The following is a 22248-nucleotide window of genomic DNA, read 5'->3' as shown; positions in this document are numbered from 1 at the left end:
CGACTTGCACACCTGCATCCAACAAGTTCCACTGCTTGAGCCTAAGTGTCAAAAGCTCGGCATTGGACTTGGTGAGACCAAGATCTCTGATCAAGGTCTTTTTGGTTGGGGTAGTATGGGTTTCTCTCCTCAGCTCCACCTCGGAAATTGTTACCTGGATTTACGTCTTCCTCGCTCTCTGACTTGCTGCTTTCTTCTCAAGACGGCTGCTCTCTCTCCGGAGGAGTGGGTACGGGGAGCTCATGGCAGTGTGGCACTGGGGTGATGGATGAAGGAAGGTCCGGATACGTGATAGCAGGTGCATTCTTGCCAGTCTGACGTTTGGAAGGGTCCACCATGCAGATGTAGCAGTTGCTTGAGTGGTCCGTGGGTTCCTGCCAAATTCTTGGGATAGCGAACTTTATGGCTCTCTTTTCCCCTCTTTACCATCCTACAAAAATACATTTATTTCACCCATGACTAATGTGTAAGAGATTCTTGCAACATTTTTCATATATATGTTTTCAATAACATTTAAAATAGTAAAACATTTTAAACTTAAATACTTTTACGATTTTAAACATTTTAACAAATTTTATAACATAAAATTCCGAGCAACAATTGTTTATCTTACCTTCCAGAGTCTTTTTTGCATTGTTCGCAGGTGAAATGAGGTGCCCAGGGTTTGTGTTGATCCTCGACAGGCATGCCGAAATATGCCTTGTACACACCTTAGCAGATGCTTCCTCAGAGTACTCTTGTCTTGATATATTGACCGCAGACATCGCAAAATGCGTCTGCCGGATGCTTGCAGCCTCTTGATGACATCTAAAAAAAATGCAGATATGAATCCACATAGGCAGCTGGAACTAAACTGAACTGGTGGGCTTAAGGCCCCTGTATTTATACTACAATTTATATTACTGGAAAGTTTTAGAATGTTCTCGAAGTTACTCCAAGTTTACTCAGCACTGAATCGATCTGGAATGTTCTGGAAAATAGGTAAGTTTCTAAATATTACTGTCCTGGTCACAAAAGCAAAGTTTGTGGGGAATAATAGCCATTTTCCGTCCTTTTGAGGTATAAGCAATTAGGAAATAACACTAACTACCCAAGGCCAAACTTCCCTATGCTGAAAAATTTCCTGTAAATGACTCAATTGGGATGACACACTGCAGCAGCAACAGCATCATCATCGGCCCCTTCTGCGAAAACTTGCACGAACCCTGCTAACGAAGACGCTCAAGACTCGGCAAAGTTTTCTAGGGTAAACAAATGTAATTCTGATAATTTGGAAACAACTTATCAGATTGCCCCTCCATTTCTAATGATGGCCCTCAGCCATCAGTGCCTGGCCTACTGTTGTCCCCTTCTTTTGGAAAATAGTATTCATAATAGAGATTTTTTTTTGGGTTAAACCCACCACCACATTTATATATTTACGCGATCTAACCCAAAAAACCTGTTATGGATGATATTGGTCGCGAAAGCCTACGTATTAAACCAAAATAGTATTGGCTCCAAATGCACTCACTCCGCGATTCATTTTTATGCCGAATATTTTTATTATTCCGCTTATTTTCCTAGGAAAATCTCACTGGGTTTGTCCTGCCAAGTTTGTGAGGGCGGGGTGGGGGGGTGATGTTTCTGCTGTTTGTCTGATCCCAAGTGAGCCATTTGCGTTACCTCTGCACTTGCCAGCCGGCCGGCCCTGAGGCATGACACGTCGTACAGCAGCTGCGTCTGTCAATGAATCCCATTCACAATTCCAACTGGATTTGAGTTAGAGGATGCCAGCAGTCTCTCACCTCCTGCTTGATCAACGCAGGCAGGCGAGAGGTATCCATATCCTTTGTGAGCTCCCAGTCTGGCTGTGAAACTGAGCCCACGTGCAATATCACCAATCGCTCATGTTTACCTGCAAATTTCTCGATTGGGAAGCGCAACGCAATTGTCTCCCCCGACTGCGAAACCACTGCAGACTGTTCAACGTAGCGCCTTCGTGACAGCCCTGCACCACACGAACGCCAAACAATAATAATCATGCCGACTTGTAACGTGCCGTTGCCGCACAGTATTTACTCGCTCTCAACAAGAGAGAACGACTCATCAGAATTAGAATATGTATTTATACTGGAGGAATCTGATGAGCTATGAAGCTCTTTTTCACGGATGTTCAGTAGAGACGGGGAGGAACCACAGACGATTGAAAAGGCAGCAGCTAGGTGGTGAGGTGGTCCCAAATTTTCCTCCCCCAAGCTCTACAGTCCTCTATATATAATTAACGTGTTATTGGCCAATTAATGAGTGTTTATGCATGTAGGAGGAAACGGGGGCACCTGGAGAAAAGCCACACATGTAAGGGGGCAACACTGTATTCCGTACACAGGGGAGAGATGGAGATTAAGCTGCACTTTGCTGTACTGCCTTCTCCTGGCGAGCCAAGGTACGGTTCCTCCACACCCACGGGAAGGGAGTTTCACAACATCTGTGCAGTGATCCACCAAAACCTGCACTGCTGCCTCCACGCCGTTGGATCCCAGGCCACGTGCAGCATAGACACCGCCACCGCCGCTCGGCTCGTACCGTACTCGTGATTCGACTAGAATGCGTTCAGCAAGAGGGGCTCCCTCCCTTTCACGTGACCTTAAAATCATGGGTTCTTGAATGGAATCTTTCCCCCAGATTATGAGCGTTCATCAAGTCACAAACCTCCCGCGTCGCTCGCCTGCGGCTCCTGCAGGCTCCGGCGTCGTGAGGGCGTGCGCGTGACTGGCCTGCATGTTGTGCGATGTCCCTGCAGATGAGGGCTACCAGAAGCTGGCGTTGGAGACGATGGAGGAGCTCGACTGGTGCCTGGACCAGCTGGAGGCCGTGCAGACGCACCGCTCTGTCAGCGAGATGGCCTCCAACAAGGTGCCCTCCGAACCCAGCACCGCCGGGAAGCAGCATCACCAGAGTTCCTGCATCACCACTAGCAGCAGCATCATCACCCCTAGCATCATAGCCAGCAACATCACCGCCAGAAGCAACATCAACATTGATACAGTTAACATCACCAGAGCCATCGGCACCGGCACGAGATGAACCGTCAATATACCAGTTCCATCTACACGGCAACCATCGGCGTGGGCGCCCGTGTCTGTGAGAGAGGACTCGTGCAGTGCGTGCGTGTGTGTGTGCGCGCTCGCGTGTATGTGGGGAGCGGTGGCAGAGAGGTTAGCACACTGTGCTACGAACCTGGCGACCTAGGTTCGATTCCCGCTCAAGGGTAACACCAGTGACGATCAGTGGCGGCTCCTGCAAAATCTCTCAGGGGGGGCAAATGTCTGGATGATTGATAAGGATAAGGTCCACCCATGCAATGAATAAATTAACAGCTTAAGCATGTAAAGGCAACTTCACTTCTTTAATATTAATGAAAAATAAAGTGACTCTTACAATACATCTTGTTTGTTTATATACTCACTATTAAAACAAACCACTCAAGTTTATTTTATTAAAGATTCCACTAGGTGGCGATAAATTATATTGTTGGATGAAACGTGCTTACGTATGATGACGTTAGCACGTATGATGACGTAAGCACGTTAGTGCATGCCCTCCCGGAAGCCATAGAGAATGCATTGCAGCGCCCCCGTTCGAAAAAAAATATCTTTGAATGTAAGTCTATGGGAACACTCGGGGTGATTCTCAGCCGTAGTGAAATCGCCCAAAAAGAGGCGGTACTCCACAGAACGTGACATGACGCTGATTGGACTATATCCAGAGGCTGACAGTGACGGCTAGCGTGACTCTGTGGTTGAATGACATTGGTGGTGCGTCGCCCAATCGCCCTAATGAAGAAACCGCCCCTGGTGACGATTATATAAGAGCCGATTCTGGGCCTCCCCTAAGTCGACTCAACCTCAAATGAGTACCTGGTGCGGTGTGTAAACATCACCACAAGGGGAACAAAGCCGGCCAGGCGTAGTGCTGGCCACCCGCCCCCTCGTGTGCTGGTCTTCACAGGTGCTCGCTAGCAGCGCTTGCCCCAACAGTCTGTTAAGGCTACACGGGGAGAGGTCTTTGTACGCGGTGAAAATTGGCACTGAAGCATTGAGGTGAACTCGGCTACAAACGAGTGGAGTGGCTTGGAGACCACGGCTGCTCTGCATGGCGCTGGTTCCCGTGAGCAGCGCCAGCACCCACGTTTCCACCGCCTTTTTGACAGCCGTGTGTGGGTGTGGGGAGAGCTCGGTCACAGCTGCCCGGTGAGGTGAGCTTCAGAATTATTTAGTTTAACCTCCCCTAGGTCGACTCAGCCTCAAATCAGTACCTGGTGCGGTGTGTAAACATTGCCACTAGGGAGACAAAGGCGGTCGGGTGTGGTGCTAGCCACCCCCCCCCCCCTCGTGTACCGTTCCGGCCTTCATAGGTGCTCGCTAACAGCATTTGCCCCTACAGTCTGTTAAGGCTATACAGGGGATCTTTGTCTTTGTCTTTGCAGTTCAAGCGAATGCTGAACCGGGAGCTGAGTCACCTGTCGGAGATGAGTCGCTCGGGGAACCAGGTCTCCGAGTTCATATCCAGCACCTTTATGGGTACGCCGCCCAGCGCCTTGCACGGGCCCCCCCACGGGTCCCCCCACGGGCCCCCACACGAACCCCCACCCACCCCCTCACGTGATTAGCACTTGCCTCAACAGTCTGTCGCAGGCTATACAGGGGATCTTCGCCATTGGCGTGCAAGTTGGTGCTACTCCGGTGTGTGCACGCACGAGCGTGGGGGGGGGAGTTCTCTCCGTGACGCGCCATGCCGCCGCTTCTTGCAGACAAGCAGCACGACATGGAGGTGCCCTCAGCCGGTCACAAGGAGAAGGAGCGCCAGCGGCGCCCCCTCGCGTCGGGGGGCGGCGTGGCGATGGTGGGGGGGGCGGCCCCCGCCGTGCCGTCGCAGCTCGCGGCCGGCGTGTCGCACATCAGCGGGGTGCAGCGCTTGCTGCACGGCGCTGCGCTGCTGCAGAGGGCGAGCATCCCGCGTTACGGGGTGCCCACCCAGCACGAGGAGCTGCTCGCCAAGGTGAGCCCCGTCTCGACCCCCGCCACCCACACGGCCGCCCTCGCCACCACCGCCACTATCACCGTCCTCGCCGCCACCCACACGGCCGTCCGCACCACCACCACCACCACTATGCTCACGGCCATTACTACCACCACCACTGCCACCACCCACACGGCCGTTCTCACCATCGCCACCACGCACACAACCCATCATCTGTACAAACCCTCACTAGTGAACTGGCAGGTACACATGCGCTGGCTGGGTCACATAACCTGCGTGCCCAGTCGCTGCATGCCTTAACTTACCCAGTGGCCGGATGGAGGTGGTTCAAGAGTTGCGGTGCAGGCTAGAGGGGAGATGACCAGATGTGGAACGGGAGGTGGGAGGTCTTGCCGAGCAACAGCTGGTAGCAGTAGCGTCCTCGTCGGTGTCAGCCCTCATGAAGGAGGCCGTGAATTTGGTGTCTGGGCAGCTGCTGCCCTCTGGCACAACAGGAGGCAAGAGCATCGATGCTCACACCATCGAGGTGACAAAGTGGGGGAGAAGTCTCCTCCCTACTCTGTTAACCCACAATACTGAGGTTGTCTCATGGCCTCCTCCCTGTGAGCCTCCAACACACTACATGGTGTCATTACGCACATTGCCTGGTACAGGTGTCGGGGCGAGGTCACCGCCACTTTGTGGTAAACGGTGGCTCTGCGCTGCTGCTGTTGCAATGGTGGATTTGGCGTGGATTTGGCGGCGATGATGATGTTGATTCCATTCCATGATGCGCTTTCTCAGGAGCTGGAGGACATCAACAAATGGGGCATCAACATCTTCCGCATCGCCGAGCTGTCCAACAACCGGCCACTCACCGTGCTCATGTACACCATTTTCCAGGTGTGTGCACACGCTCGTCACATTGCAGCGCTGCTGCCAACGTCCAGGCACCGTTCACCGCGGTCGCCTTTACAGACAACGGAACCATGTCCTGTTCGGACCGAAGCTGCGGGTCACACCGTAGACCTTATCTCAACGTTGTTGAGGGACCTTCCCACCCAGGTGGTGCATGGAAAGGCCCGGTTCCTCTCAGATTGGCGGGCAAGGATGTAAGGGGGGGGGGGGGGGGGGTGGGGCAGTCGAGCCGTTGTGTGGGGAGCCACCACAGCAGTGGATCGCACCGCTAAGGAGCAGAGGGAACCTGGGTGGTGCCAAAGGGACGTTCGGTGCTGCAGGGCCCACCCAGCAGCAGCAGCAGCTCCCTGGCGCCGGCCCTGTGCACGCCCTGGGCCCAGCGGCGGGGTTGGCGATGCCCCAGAAGGCGAGATGCTCTCTTACGATGCGGTGGGGTTCCTGCGGGAGGCAGTGAGTGGGTTTTTATGAGCCCAGTGTATGTGTGTATGGTGAACTTCTTTCACACCGTACATAGCCAACCGTGCTAATCGGAGGTGTGATGTTTGCAGGAGCGAGAGCTGCTCAAGACGTTCCAGATCCCGGCGGACACGTTCGTCACATACATGATGACGCTGGAGGACCACTACCATGCCGGCGTGGCCTACCACAACAGCCTGCACGCCGCCGACGTGGCGCAGTCCACGCACGTGCTGCTTGCGTCGCCCGCGCTCGACGTGAGACGCCTCCACGAACGCGCGCTCACCCGCTTGCTCGCCCGCTTGCTCGCCCGCTCGCCCTCTCACAGATTCACTCGCACCTTCATACACCCGCTCGATCGCTCGCTCGCTCACTCTCCCGCTTGTTCACACACACACGCCACTCACCCATTCGTGCCTTCACACATTCATTCACTCACACACACATTTACTGCTCGCTGACATCTCCTCTCCCTAACATGCAGCCCTATTCACGCCTGTGAGATACACTTATGGGAGAAAACCAGAGAACCTTAGTGGGGGGCGGTAGCAACGGTGGTGGCGGTGTGTGTTGCGGTTCGTGGCGGTAGTATAGCGGTTAGGGCGCTGCGCTACGAACCCAGCGACCCAGGTTCAATTCCTGCTCACGGCCAACACCAGTAACGATTATCTGAACCGGTCTTGGGCCTCCTCTAGGTCGACTCAGTCGCAAATGAGTACCTGGTGCGGTGTGTAAACATCGCCACTGGGGAGACAAAGGCAGTCGGGCATAGTACTGAGCATAGCCTGGCACACGTGCTGTGGTGACACCACTGCCACTTAGTAGTGAATGCCGGTTATTGTTGTTGGTAGTGGCGGTGTTTGTGGCAGGGAGTGTGGTAGCGGTGGTGAGTGTGGTAGTGGCGTTGTGTGTGGTGTTGTATGTGGAGGGTCTTAATATATAATTTTATTGATTCTCGTAAGCTCATGTCTCGGGGTTTTCTTCAATCAATTATTGGGCCTTCTCCACAACGGTCACCAGATTCATAGATCCGTCCAGCAATACAGGCTTCTTCAAGCAATATGACTCATGAAACAGAAATACCACTCGGACACTAAGTACACGACAAATCTGAGTATTTAATAGATCAAAGCATCAACTCGTGTCATAATCACGTGAACTCTGCATCATTATTCTTCTTCAGGATACATGAAAAACATGCGACGGGCCGAAGCAACCATACGAGCCAATATATGATAATGAAAAATATGAATGTCTAGGTGTATAATCGGCTAACCTATGAGCCCTCTAAAGTGTACTCCCCCCCCCTCCCCCCTTTTTTAGTGATGTGATTAAGTGATGTTATTATTAAATGAGATCTGTTATAAGGCAACCATTAAGATGCTCCCTCCGTGAGCGAGCAGCAATACCTCCTTCGCACAGGTGATGTTAAGGCAGCAGTCTCTCAGTCTCTCGCCGCTCTTGGCTTGCAATCATCCAAACAGTCTGCAGCTGGCCACGCCTCTGTATGCACTGTCTCGAGGCTGCCAGCGAGAAGTTCGCTCCTTCAGTGTGTGTGCTGCATCGGAGGCCCAATAGCTGACGAGGCTCGCAGTTGCGACCACTGCTCGTGCCCATGCTGGCGTACAGCAGATGCCCGTCATTCCGGCCGGCAGAGCCCCTCGCGTTGGCCTCGGTGTCAGACACGAAGGTTTCTGCACCACCCTCAGACCTTTCTCCTCTCAGGCCACGAATCAGACTCGGTACACATCCAACAGTGGCGTGAGTGTGGTAGTGGCGGTGAGTGTGGTAGTCGCGGTGTGGGCGGTGTGGTCTCCGCCGTGACGTTTTGCTCCGCTGCTGCGTTGTGGTGGCGACAGCAGGCTGTGTTCACGGACCTTGAGATCCTGGCGGCCATCTTCGCAAGCGCCATTCACGATGTCGACCACCCTGGCGTCTCCAACCAGTTCCTCATCAGCACCAGTGGGTGGCGCTCACCCACGCACACTCGTATGTGTGCGAGTGTGTTTGTGTGTGTGTGGGGAGCGATAGTGTAGCGGTTAGCGTGCTGCGCTAAGAACCTGGCGACACGGGTTTAATTCCCGCTCACAGCCAACACCAGTGACGATTATCTGAACCGGCCCTAGGCCTCCCCTAGGTCGACTCAGCCTCAAATGAGTACCTGGTGTGGTGTGTAAACATCACCACTAGGGAGACAAAGGCGGTTGGGCGTCGTGCTGGCCACCCACCCCCTAGTGTACCGTTGCGGCCTTCATAGGTGCTTGCTAACAGCACTTGCCTTTACAGTCTGCTAAGGCTATATGGGGGATCTTTTGTCTTTTGTGGGGAGCGGTAGTGTAACGGTTAGCACGCTGCCCTACGACCCCGGCGTCCTGAGTTCGATTCCCGCTCACAGTCAACACCAGTGACTATCATTTGAACCGGTCCTGGGCCTCTTCTCGGTCGACTCAGCCTCAAATGAGTACCTGGTGCGGTGTGTGAACATCACCACTGGGGAGATAAAGGTGGCCGGGCGTGGTGCTGGCCACTCACCCCCTCGTGTGCCGTTGCCGGCCTTCAGAGGTGCTTGCTAACAGCACTTGCCCCAACAGTCTATACAGGATATACGAGGGATCTTTGTTTGCGTGTGTGCGTGCGTACGAATTTGCGAGCGTGAATGTGAATGTGCGCGCGCCTCTGCTTGTGCCTCTGCTCGACCAGACTCGGAGCTGGCGCTGATGTACAATGACGAGTCGGTGCTGGAGAACCACCACCTGGCCGTGGGCTTCAAGCTGCTGCAGGAGGACAACTGCGACATCTTCCAGAACCTGGGCAAGAAGCAGCGGCAGACGCTGCGCAAGATGGTCATCGACATGGTGACACGCGCGCAACACTCGCCAATACTTGCATGTACAGTTACACCAAGCTCGGCAGTGACATGTGCTTGTCACTGCCGATGCTGTTGATGCCAACACACCACACTATCGCTATCTTCCATCTGCCACATTCCAGCATCCAACCATCAAGGTCTGCTTTTACAGTTTCCCGCCATCTGCTTGGTGGCCTCTGGGTGCCACTCTAATCCCCATCCCGTCTCGGTGACGATCTGCCCTCCTCCGCCACCTTGCACATGAGTCCCACCCATCACAACCTCCTCTCTCCTCCTCGTTACCTCGACAACACATCCTCGTTACATAATTTTTAGAACGTTCTTTCCTGATCGTGCCATTAAATTACCAGCAACTTGCAGCTATATTTAAAAGACAGGAGGTTATTTTCCAATTCATTTATTGCCTGCATTTGGGAGTCACGGTGTATGCAACTTCTTCTCCAGTTGTTGCTTAGGTCAACCGTAAGCGGTGGTTCCCATGAATCCGTATCTGGTGTCAGATTCACCTGATGTACTTCAGGTTTTTTCAGGCCTAGTTGGGGGTTCATGATGATGGGAATCTTGTGTTAGTGCAGTCGTACCTGAATAAAGTTTAAAGAATTAACTTTAATCAATGCTGCGGGAACGTCACATTTGTCCCAATTGCTTTAATAACCAGACTCTCTTACCCACGCAATGATACAGTCAAAAACGCCCCTCTTGTTAATTTCAAAAGGTTTACCTCTCTGCAGTTGCTGCGTCACCCGCTCTCACACACACACGCACCCCCGCCCCCATCCTACCACCCACTATGAACACCTGCGCTGGCTCGAGCCTCGTAGGCTGTGCAGGCCCTCTTGGGGTGTGAGTGCTGTCGTAATTGTGTGAGGAGTTAGCGGAAGCTGTGAGGAGCAATACCGAGCGCTCCCAGTGGGGCACTGCCGCCATGCAAGGTCGTGCTGCCTGCATCGTGCGGCGCTCGCTTGCTCGATCGTCTCACGCGCCATCACGTTTGTTTTTTGGCGACGAGCATTGGATGCAGCGCGGGTTTGCGGAGAGACACAGCCCGCCAGTAGCGCGTCCATCACTTGCTTTCAGAGGCTGATGGTGAATGTTGCGGGGGTTTTGCCGTAAACTTCTACGCGCCGTCTGCTTTGCGCTGGACCTTATAGGTGCCCCGACGTCATGCGAAACGAGTCGGCCTCTGTGTATCGGCGTCGTGGTCCACATTTAATAAGTAATATTAAAAAAAAATTGTAAACACGCTTTAATGACATGTACCCTACTCGTAATGGCAAAACTCCACGACTCCAGGAAGTGGCCGCAAAGCTTCCCATAACGTAAGGGACCGTGGTGATTTACAGCCAACGTCAGTTGAGCATGGACAATTAGACTCAAGCCGAAACATAACATATAAAAATGAATGTTTAAAAAAACTTTTTTTTTTATATATATATAGAATATAGTATTGTCATCAGTATGACATAAGTATACCAAGTTTGCAGTCGATATCACATTGGGAAGTGGGTTAAAATTGAGTTACAAGATTTGAGGATACGACAACGACAACAACAGCGTGAGTTAAATAAAAGCGTGTAAAAAGATTACTCATTCGGGATCGTACATATCAGCAAGCATCGCCCGCTACTGGCAGACGCGTGGCCTGCTTGCAGGCCAGGTGCTGAGTCAACATGTACTGCTCAGGGACAGCTGCCTCTGAGTGCCCTTTGAATGTACGCAGTGAGATGTGAAGCAAGGCGCTTTGAGTTGCAAAGGCATTTAATCAAGTGTGGTATGAAGCAAATATAGAATTAAAGGATGACTTATTTTGTGCAGTAGCGCCTCAGGATCTGTATCTGAATGGACTTGGCCACAGATGATAGCCCTGGCATCATCAGGACTGGCCTCTGCTGTAGATGTCTGTGAATTACGTGAATGTGCATCTGATGACAACCGCCTTCCCATTCACAATGGTCGAGGAGCGATGCTTCCGTCAATGAGTATAGCATACGACAGCTAAAAACACATTTTTTATTTTATTATTACACTTCTTTACTCAGAAAAGCCTTTCACATTGTGTTGTCCCAATGTACGTGTCACCCCAATTTAGAAATTGGCAGTGTCATGTTTCAGCATTGGGATGTTTTGGCCACTACTCCTTAAATTGTGTAGATTTTTTGCTACAGGAGGAGGAAACCGAAGAACCCGGAGGAAACCCATGTAGAATAGTGGGAGATCATACAAACTCCACACAGAAAGGTGCCCGGGGTCAGGAAATCGAACCCAGACCAGGCACGACCATTATCACTGTGCGACGCTGCCACCCATGCGTTTGACATTGTGGAGCCCGAAGCTGATGCAGTTGCCACTCGGCTGCGCCCGTTGCCCATTGGCGACCGTCGGCTGCTGTTGCCGTGACGCCTGCGCGTGTGTGCGAACGCAGGTCCTGGCCACGGACATGTCGAAGCACATGAATCTTCTGGGCGACCTCAAAACAACCGTGGAGACGAAGAAGGTGACGTCTTCTGGTGTCCTGCTGCTCGACAATTACACGGACCGTATACAGGTACTGCGCCTGCCACGTACACGTCTACACCTGCCGTAAACCTCTCTGTACGTGCCACATACACAAACGAAGACAAAGTTCCCCCGTACTGCCTCAACAGACTGTTGGGGCAAGTGCTGTTAGAAAGTAGCACCTATGAAGGCGGGCATGACACACAGAAGAGGTGGAAGTCCCAGCCGCCGTTGTCTCCCCAATGGCAATATTTACACCGCACCAGGTACTCATTTGAGGCTAAGTCGACCTCAGGGAGGCCCAGGAGCGGTTTAGATAATTGTCACTGGTGTTTGGCCGTGAGCTGGAATCGAACTCGGGTCGCCGGGTTCATAGCGCAGTGCGCTAATTACTACACTACTGCTCCCACATATACATCTCTGCACACGCCATACGCATCTCTACGTGCCAAATACATCTCTGCACGTGCCACATACACATCTACACTCGTCATACACCTATACACACACCTCATACATGTCTATGGTGGCTTGTCCGATGCTCTCCCTCCCTCTCTCGCTTTTTCAAGGTGTTGCAGAATATGGTTCACTGTGCCGACCTAAGCAACCCCACGAAGCCCCTGGGTCTTTACCGCCAGTGGACGGAGCGCATCATGGAGGAGTTCTTCCAGCAGGGCGACCGGGAGCGCGAGCGCGGCATCGACATCAGCCCCATGTGCGACCGCCACTCGGCCTCCGTGGAGAAGTCGCAGGTTGGAGAGCGCGGCGCCCGCGGCACGGGCCACGGATTTGCAACGAGGGCCCACGATGATGAGGCGTGCGGGACGTTATACTAAAACTAAACTATCTTTATTTTACCAGTTAAGGCCTACTGAGCTATATAACTCTTTATCAGAAGCGACCTGGTCACAAATGATCACTCAACGAAGTGGAAATGTATAGTGGGCCAAATACTCTAAACACGTGTTTCTAAATGTGGAGGGAAAAACCGGAGGACCCGGAGATAAAATCCACGTGACCACGGGGAGAGAGAGAACACGCAAACTACACATGTATAGAAGGCGTTAGGGTCGGGATCGAACCCACGACCTCCTGTATACGTTCTCCCTTTCGTGGCCAGTCCCGTCTTTTGTGGGGACCTGGTGATGATGCCCCCAAGTCGCCAGTGCCGATATTTCACGGAGCCAACGGGTGTGCGGGGGGGGGTGTTTGGTTGTGGGCGAGACTCACGATGCCTGCTTCTGCCGCCCGGCGGCAGCGTCGGGAAAAGAAAAGTAATTGCACATACAGAACGACCAGAGTCCCCCCCATTTTTTCCACATAAGTTTCCAAACATCGAACTGGGCCATGCCCACCTTGTCCCCGGTCACAAACGTCAAAACAGTGGGCGACGTGCAGCGGATAAACACATGGCTGTGGGAGTGTCAAACTGTTAATTTGCTTAGCCTATTTCTTACATTTATCAATATTAACATTGTTACTTGGTTTTGCAAACTGGGATTTAGTCTTTGAACTTCCACTGAACACAAACTATTGAGTTGAGGAAGCTGGTACCTACAATGCATCTCAATCCACAATACACTTCACTATTTTAGAATTAATTATTATAACAATAAGGCTTTGAGCTGCTTTGGAAAATTAAGGTAGGGCGCTACTGTAATTTAACAATCACCACAATTATTGGCCAAAATAAAAGAAACTTGTTTGGCGATGCCGCGTTTCTGCAGCTCCGTTTTGGAGCTCCAAGTCCCTAAAAATCCCTTGCCCAATAATATGAATGTTGCTCCCTAGCGGCCTGCCTTCACTGGGGGCTGTATCCCCATGGGGGTACAAAACCAATACGCTTTCTCTTTGTTTAAACAAATGCCACTTAGACATCTGGAAGGCCATCGGGACGATCCGTGAGCCCCCATTTGCCGTGTTTATTGCCATTTACACTGGCCATATTTTGAAAGTCAGGCAGTCCGGCATGGTGGTAATTTCAGCTGAGAATCCACCAGGCGGAGGTGGGGTTGGTGACTTTAGCAGAAGTGAAACCTGTGAGGGTCCCTAGCCAGGGGCCGATACCCCGGCTGTGCGCACGCTCTGCCGCCCTCGTGTCCGTGGGCTTTCGCGGTTGACTCGCAATTCCTCCTTCGTCAGCCGTCCGCAATCGTCCCCGAACAAAAAGGCCGTGAAGTAGCAAGTGCCGGGACTCGCCGAGACCTTCTTGGGTATACGAAGAATTGTAGTCATCGCGTAGAAGCTAGAAAAAAAAACTGACAGGAAAATCAAAATAGAAAACGCGCAAGACTTGCGCGTGCGATAACTGTGCCTCTGAATGTTGCCGTTTCATCTTAAATGGGAATGAGATAAGGAAATCACATTTCTTAATCGGTTAGGGCCTGGTATTTGAGCGGGCCATACCATTCCACCATGGGTTGGGGAAGGCGGGAAGCATAGGAGCGCAGTACAACGGTGTAGTTTTCTGAACTGCTTGCAGCGTAACCCCGATATTACAGCACCTACAAACGAGTACGCACGTGATTTGTAAGCACTCTTTCCAGCTGTGCGCGGATGAATCCTGGGTGGGTTATCTGGACCACACGGCCTTGCGCACGCAGCAGACCGCAGTGCCCTTGCCCGCACTTCTCTAACCCTGTCTGCCGTCCCCACCCCGGCCAGGTGGGCTTCATCGACTACATCGTGCACCCGCTATGGGAGACGTGGGCCGACCTGGTGCAGCCTGACGCCCAGGAGATGCTGGACACGCTAGAGGAGAACCGCGACTTCTACCAGAGCACCATCCCCAGCAGCCCGTCGCCTCCGCCCGATGAGGGCACGCCCACGCCGCACGGCCTGAGCCCCTCGCCGTCTCCCGGCTGCCACGGGGGAGACGCCGGCAGCGGCGGCGCCGACGTTGACGCCACCGATGCCGGATCCGCCAATGCGCATGGCGCGTCTGGCCTGCGCCCGCCCGAGTCGCATTTCCACTTCGAGCTCACGCTGGAGGACGAGGCGGGGCCCGCGGCCATGCGTTCCAAGGGCCCGTCGGCCTTCGACCCCGACGCCGGCCGACTGGTCGGCAGCGGTGTTGGCTGCTGCTGCCTGCAGAGCGGACGAAGGTGTCGCTACGGTGATGGAGAGCACGGCTGCGGACACGAAAATTGCCTTGCCCTGGTTCCCAGAGTGGATGACAATTACCGCGATGATAACGAAGATGACGACGATGACGACGACGACGATGCACGGACGTTACGGGCGCAGGATTCTGAGTCGCATGACGTGGGATTCGGGGATTCGGACGATGGGTCATTTAACCACGGCTGAAATCCGCATGCGGCCCGAGCAACACAAGACTTTACGGAAAAAATAATAGTGAAATTTTCTTTTTTTCCACGAGCTTTTCATTTGCACTTTGGGAAAAATGTTGCCCCCAGTGAATGTTACGGATAAATTAAGACGATACTCTGTCGTGGTGCAACTGCAAAACGCATCGACGCAGGGGTACGGGGGGGGGGGGGGGGAGACGAGGCAACGGCACGGGGGAGTGGCGACCGCGCCGCTATCCAAACGCTTCACCCTCACCGCACGGGATGCAGCGCGGCCATGGGGCGCCACACAGCAATACGAGTCGAGCACCTCCCTATCGGCGCTTGCCACCGACGCGGAACACGGAGCGCTCTGCTCGACTCCTTCCCACTCCCCCCCCCCCCCCCACCGGAACGACTCGCGTAAAATGCTGGATCTGCCTCCCGCCCCCGCCTTTCCCATGGGCCTCCCTTCAAGCACCGCGTTTGCCTGGCGCAGCACGTTCACGCGGGTGGCAGCAGCGGAAAGCATTTCTCGGCCTGACGCACGCGCACGGCCAACGGGCCGGGCGTCACCTCCGCAAAACCAGCCTCACCAGTTTTGGACTAGCGAGGAACCCCACTTGCAATTTAGCCTAAACGGGAGCCCGCGGTGCCCATCCGTGGGCTACTGCCGGCATACTCTTCTGGCCTCTCCCGGGATTGGCCCAACCGATTTGAGGTACGGCAGACGGGTCCGATCGATGCAAGCGGCGCTTAACGGTCCGGAGAGTGTTTTACCGCTGCCCTCCACTTGCCTTGGCCTGGTCTTGCAGACCGCTAGCAAACGCTGACATTGTACCTTTAAAAAAAAAGAATCCAGCCTGAGGGAAGCAGCGCACAAATCCGGCAGCAACACACACGGAGCCCCGTCAGCGGAGCGGAGGAGACGAAAATCAAAAGAAGCGGAAACATCGCCACACAACAAAATATTTCTGGGTGTTAGGTTTATGAGAGCCAGGTGTTTGCGAGCACTCGTGTACCGATAAATACTCCTCTACTTGCACGAATAACTGTCACAGTGAACGCACCTCATAATAACCCAGCCCCGGTGAGCGTGCAAAGTGAGTCGATGACTATAGAAGAGCATAGAATATGGTATAATAATATTAATAAGTTGCCTAACATGTTAACCCTGCAGAAATATTTTGTTCGATGGTAAAATGTTTTATCTTCCGTAACTTAATCTCATTTCAATGAAGGAGATGAACAGAGAAACTGTGATTGCCTGAATCTCAAGGTTAAAGGGTCACTGAGGGTTAAAGGTCACTTGAGGTCGTGGTGAACACGCCTCGTGACATATTTTCACGCGTTAGTTATTTTCTAATTAATATTTTTTAATGTTATTTTAATGTTAAACGTATAATTTAAATAAAGATTTAAATGCTGTTGTGTATCGTAAAAAAACTCCAAAAATGTACATAGGGTACATACATAAAGTACTTAATAGGGTAACATGCACACACACATATATATAAAGAGACTATATATGTATTGTATAGATTATCATAGCGTGTATCTACGGTACGAGTTAGCCTCTTGAGAGTGGACACAGTGAACCGTGCTGATGTAGTCACTTTCCCAGTGCTTCCTGTTGTAGCTGTGGGTGCATGCGAGGGCGTGTGCTGGGGGACCCTGCGATTGGGTCGTCTCTGAGCTCTTTGGCCGACCACGGTGTAACTCTGAAGCGCGACGGTGGGGCTTGCGCATGCTGAACGAACGCGGGGCATGACGCGTAGCGACCGACCCGCACCCCATTCCTGCGGCACGCTTTGCTTTCGTTCCTCCGCGGCCGGGTCGCAGTCCTGCCCCCAGGCCTGCTGCTCTTGTCCGCCTGGGCGGGTAAACCGGGCACGAGGAAGGTGAGGTCGTCTCAGCCAGGTCGTAGTGGTGGTGGTGGAAGTTGTGGCGATGGTGCTCATTGTGATCTAGTCACTCGGATGTAGGGATGGTGAGTTGCACAGAGATGGAGCCATCACATTGGTGGGCTCTGCAGGACAGTGCTTGCGGGCGCAGCACACCAAGTAATTTGCTCGCTCACTGCTGTGCCATTTGATATTTAATCCGTCCTAACTATTGGTTTCTTTGGGCCATCTGGTTTGCTCCCACATTCGAAAAGTGCTCGCATAAACAATTCACCAAGCAATCCTAAACGAGTTCCCCGCTGAGAGCAAGTGTTATTTCCGCGAAGGCTTTTCGGGGTCAATGTAGAAACTGGTTAGGTACCAGCGCCTTGGCACTTAACATTAATGTCATCAGCAAGAAACTGAGATTAGAATGAACATCGGGGTCATTTAAACAGTATGTTTTGACTTGGAGCTTGTGAGTTGGAGCACCGTTTAAGTAGAGAATTGATGATGCCGGGAGACATCTCGGTGGGTAGCGCCACAGGGTCTCCTCGTCGGCTCATCACCACCGCCGCCGCCATAACCTCCCTCTGTGTGGCCCGTAGCATCAGCGCCATCCGGTGTTGGGGGGAAAAGTCAACAGGAGTTGTGCAATAGTCAATCTGGTCCCTTGGCGTAGGCTTGTGGAATGCCCTCCACTGGCTCTGAGCTACCACAGGAGATGAGCACGAACCTCCTTTGAACGCAAGGGCCCCGACTCGCATTTATTCCAGTTTGGTGAAATAATCGACGACGCCAGGGTCATAGTCATGTCGCATTGGAAATTGGCGATACCAGAAGTAACATTCTCCACGAGTCTCTGCACAAATACCGACTCCGTCTGAATGTTTGAAAAGTTAAGAAAACGTCCCGAATTCCTGGCGTCTCACTGCACCACATGGTGCGGGGAAGGCCACTCTCAACGTGCAGTACTTCAAGTGGACGTGGCGTGACATGGTGATTGGGTTGGCTCTGTGGCGCGAGTGGCTGCTGTTCTGATGATTTGATTGTTAATCTTGTGAGAGATTTGCACAGGAGGCTGGGTCACTCTAATAATTGGCACTAAACCTGGGACCGGTGTTGTTTAATTCAACCGAAAATTAGAAATCAGCTGCCAAAATAATGATTCATGGTTATTTGGATCATGTTTCAACGCACATCCACGTCACAGTTTAGGTTGTTCTGGTTGTGTTGATCCGGTAGTGGTGGTGGTGGTGGAGGGTCTTAGGGCAGATGTTTGACCAAACCATCACCTCCGAACGATCCTGTTCATCGCAGGATTGTAAATCTTTAGCCCCGTGGTCGTGTAAAGATTGAATTCGACGCGACGTGATCCCAAAGGGACGCGGGCGGCCTCGTGGTCACCAGAGGGCTGACCCCCAAACATGCTGTCGGACGATGTTCCAACGACTTAGGCCAAACAACCGTGGAGCGGTTGCCACCATCTGGAAACAAACCGGGAGCCGAAATGGAAGCAGTTCGGAACAAAAACAAACAAGAACTGTAGCTGACAACCCGGAAACTAAATTTTATGCAAATCTCAACAAATTCACTGGCACGAGGAACAAAATATCGGAGGGTTTAAATGACGTTGGCGGAGAGAGTCGTCGGAGCGCACGACGCTGCCGTGTGGCGGCTCGGAGAAGCGGCTGTGCGGGTTCGCCGCAGGGCTTGTGGGAACGGAGTCGCACGTGGCCTCTGGAGCCGGCCTCCCCGGTGTGCAGCGCTCAGGGCAGGCGTCGCGGAATTCAAGAGGCTGATAGAGGGTACCGCTTACGAGAACGAGATTGAGTCTTCCGTGGGCAGAACGCCCCCCCGCCCCCCCCCGTGCCGTTTGGCTGGGTGTTCGGTTACCGCGCGTGTAACTGTGGAGCGTGTCGGCGCTGGTTTGAGTATCGGTGGTTGTGTATGCAAGTGAGAGTTGAAAAGGTGATTGCACGCGCGTGCGTACCTGTGGCGATGGTGGTTTGTGTCTGGGGTGGTTTTGTCTGAGTTTTGGGTGTGTTGCCTGCGCGCACGTACGCGTGTGTGTATTTGTTAGTGGGTGTGCAAGGGGTGATACGAGAGCGCAGTGTTCTGTGCCGTGCTCCCAGTGACCCAGGTTCATAAACTGCCCATGCACAACAGCAGTGATAAGTGATCTCGGAACCTGGCCTCGGCCCCCCTTTTGTCAAGTCGGTCTGAAATTAGTGGTGCAGTGTACCATCAAACCGTGGGGAAACAAAGGCGGAGTAATTATTGTTGACCCCATCAGTGCGCCCGCCGCCTTACAGCACTTCACCTACCACGTCTACCGGCGACACGGAGAGACCTGCGGTGTCAGCGCGAGTCTGTGTCATGGGCTCCTCGTGTGCGTGCGAGACTGTGAGCTGCGTGTGGCTGCAGTTGTCGGTGTCCGTTTGGGTGTGCACACGTGATTTGTGCAAGAGCGTTTTCAGTTCGTTTGCCTATATTCGTGTCCCATCTGTTGCGTGCGTTTTTGTCTGTCTCTGCAAGTGCGTGCGTGTGTGCATGTATGCGTGCATAAGTGTGCGTGTGCGCGTGAGTGTGCGCGAATGTATGTGTGCGAGCATGTGCGTGCGTGTGTGAGTGCGTGTGTGTGCGAGTCCCCGTGCGTGCGCAGTCTGACGCCACCACCCCAGAGTCCTCATGGCAGCGGCCACCACTTGGGGCAGAGTCCGAGAGCTGCGCGCGGATGCCGTCCCGTGCGAGTCGAGCAATTCGAGCGAGTTGTGCGCTGAGAGATGGAAACGCCACAATAACGATTCGCCGCGTTTAACTTCCCCTTAGAGAAGTAGGAGACGCAACTCAGTCGGTTGGAATGCACGGGGCTGTGTTTTTATTTGAATAAGTTGAGCAACGCGCCGTGTTCCCAAACGGAATTGTATCTACTGCAACGGCCCCCCCGGCACCGTGAACGACGCGATGTACAGCGGCCTCTTCGCTGCGCCGCTCGTCGGACGGTGCTCATCGTGCAGAGCTTTTGATTCAGAACTCATTTATTGCATCCTCAGTGCATTTATTAAATGATAAGGGCGGTTAGTTTACCCTGCTTGAGGAGAGGGACACGCGGTGTTTTGGCAGGACGCACACATTTGCATTGGCCTTCGAAATGGTCTAATGAGGGTATATTCCTGATAACGGCACTTAAGAAAATTACAGATGCATCTCTACCAACGTAATTTCGCCAGAGGAGAACCTGCAGAGGTGTCTGCACGACGTGGCCGTGTAATAACGGTGATGTTTCAGATCTTGGATTTTGTCCGCGATTGGTTACGGTGCCGCCACGGCTGCAGTTTGTGGCTGACGATGTCAGAGGATCGTCGATGATGTCAGTTCCACGGTGGACTTCGTGTTGAGACTCACCACTTCCTCTCTCTGTGCCCTGCGGTAGCGAAGCGGCCCGCTGCGAGAGATCCAACATCCGACTCGTTCCACGGTAGGGGTAACGGCACGCACAAGGTGCGCAGTGGCGCGCGTACGGCACATAAGCTCCTCGGCCTTGGCTAGACCACGAGCGCAAAATAACTGAGCACGTGGCCGTGTTATCGTATAGAGCCACCGACTCAAAAGAGTTGAGAAAATGTGGCCATCCCAATGGGGGGGCAGTGAAACAGACGGGTTCCCCATTGGGCTCCCAGGGCCATAGGCCAGTAGGGAGCACTGGTCTCCAGTTGGAACGGCCACACATGTTCTACGAGTCGGTGGTTCTAAAGGACAAGGTGGCCACCCGCTCAGTTCTTTTGAGCTGGTGGTCTGGATAAGGCTGATAGTTTTTTTGTACATGCATTGCTGAACACCTGCGTGTGTTGTTAAGTCTGCACTCACGTTCCTCTTGTAATGGGGTTTCCCGTCATATTTAGAGGCTCTAATTAAGTTGCGTGGCACACGGCAACTTGAGCTGGGAGGTGGGAGAAGCGTCTCACGTGGCCCTCTACAGTCCCCCCGCAGGGAGTGTCGCTGGCGTTTCAGAGACCGAATCTGTGCCCGACACTTGCCGTCCGTGAGCACTCCGCTCCTCCGATCGCGGTGCTCTCGATGGGCTGACGGACATGAAGGCCTGCCTCCAGCGAGAGGAAACGCCGCCACTCTCTCCTCTGCGAAATAGCCGTTCGAAAATCTGTCTCTCGCTCTCTCTCGCTGTCTCTCACTCTCTCTCTCACGCTGTCTCTCTCTGTCTCTCTCTCTGTCTCTCTCTCTGTCTCTCGCTCTCTCGCTGTCTCTCTCTCTGTCTCTGTCTCTCTCTCTGTCTATCTCTCTGTCTCTCTCTTACAATCGGCAAAGAGGGGGAAACTTGTCGGGAGCACACGACGTGTCGCCGCGCTCGCAGCCACGCATATGCCGTGCGCTCTTCAACCACGAGCCTTCGGCACGGCGCACGAGGATGATGGCGACGGCTCTAAAGTGTGAGGAATGTTGCGTAATGATTGAGCATGTCTATGAGAAATATTATTCAACAGCAATGGAGTATTTGAATAATTGACAAGTGTTTGTATTCCATCCGCATATTTAAATATGTTTTTACCAGCTCTGACCTGCGTACACTTTGCCTATTGATCCACTCGAGCTCTTTGAGAATTTATAAAAACCCTACGACATCGCAGTGGTCACGTCCCGTTTATTTTGCCGGGCCGACGCAACGGGGGCAGTCGGACCCGGGCGACGCGTCGCTGTGCGAGCCGCGCGTTGTGCCATCGACTCATCACGGTCAAACGTGACGGGACGGCCCACACTCGCCGTCTCCCACCCTTCACACAATTAAACCGGTGCGGACCCACGGTGTCCATGCCAACGTGTTTCATGATGAAATGCACCGGCAATTGGCGCTGCCATCACCACCAGCGTAACCGCACCACCGCCCTCCCGACGTGCGGCTCCGATCGACTCCTCGGCTCCGACTCGTCACGGTGGCGAGAGGGGCGCCACGGTGGCTAGGAGATGTTAACTACCTCGCCTGGTATGCAGGAGGTCGTGGGTTGGATCCCGACCCTGACTCCTGTAAATTTGGAGTTTGCTGTCTCTCTCCCCCCCCCCCCCCCCCCCCCGTGGTCACGTGGATTTTTCTCCAGTTCTCCGGTTTCTCTCCACATTTAGAATCAACGTCACAGTACGTTTGGAGAATTTGGCTGCTGCTATAAATGTCCACGTGATAAGCCACCACTTTGTTGAGCTTTCATTCGTGGCCAGGTCGCTTCTGAAAAAGAGCTGTGTAGCTCAGTAGTGGGCCTTACCTGGCAAAATAAATAAAAAAACACTCGAGTTGAACTCCCGGTCAGGGGTCAGCTCAACCCCC

General features: G+C 53.2%; 1 protein-coding gene across 5 annotated transcripts in view; it reads left to right on the top strand.

Moving 5' to 3' along the window:
- Positions 1-21554, top strand: part of LOC133348822 (cAMP-specific 3',5'-cyclic phosphodiesterase 4B-like) — a 285363-nt gene extending 263809 nt beyond the window's left edge. For 4 of the 5 annotated variants that reach the window (XM_061561855.1, XM_061561891.1, XM_061561873.1 and 1 more), the window contains 10 exons: positions 2783-2895; positions 4469-4562; positions 4793-5040; positions 5806-5904; positions 6468-6632; positions 8235-8337; positions 9076-9230; positions 11667-11789; positions 12310-12492; positions 14405-21554. In XM_061561855.1, the coding sequence (XP_061417839.1) occupies positions 2783-2895; positions 4469-4562; positions 4793-5040; positions 5806-5904; positions 6468-6632; positions 8235-8337; positions 9076-9230; positions 11667-11789; positions 12310-12492; positions 14405-15049 (1928 nt within the window). In that variant the 3' untranslated portion in view covers positions 15050-21554. The remainder of the gene's footprint in view (positions 1-2782; positions 2896-4468; positions 4563-4792; positions 5041-5805; positions 5905-6467; positions 6633-8234; positions 8338-9075; positions 9231-11666; positions 11790-12309; positions 12493-14404) is intronic. The other variant, XM_061561864.1, reaches the window with a different exon arrangement.
- The last annotated feature ends 694 nt before the right edge of the window (positions 21555-22248 follow it).

Source organism: Lethenteron reissneri, chromosome 4 (assembly GCF_015708825.2).
Source record: "Lethenteron reissneri isolate LAM-NWPU_2019-01 chromosome 4, ASM1570882v1, whole genome shotgun sequence".
Taxonomy (NCBI): domain Eukaryota; kingdom Metazoa; phylum Chordata; class Hyperoartia; order Petromyzontiformes; family Petromyzontidae; genus Lethenteron; species Lethenteron reissneri.
The sequence above is the reverse complement of the archived record's forward strand: the minus strand, read 5'-3'. Positions and strand labels throughout refer to the sequence as shown.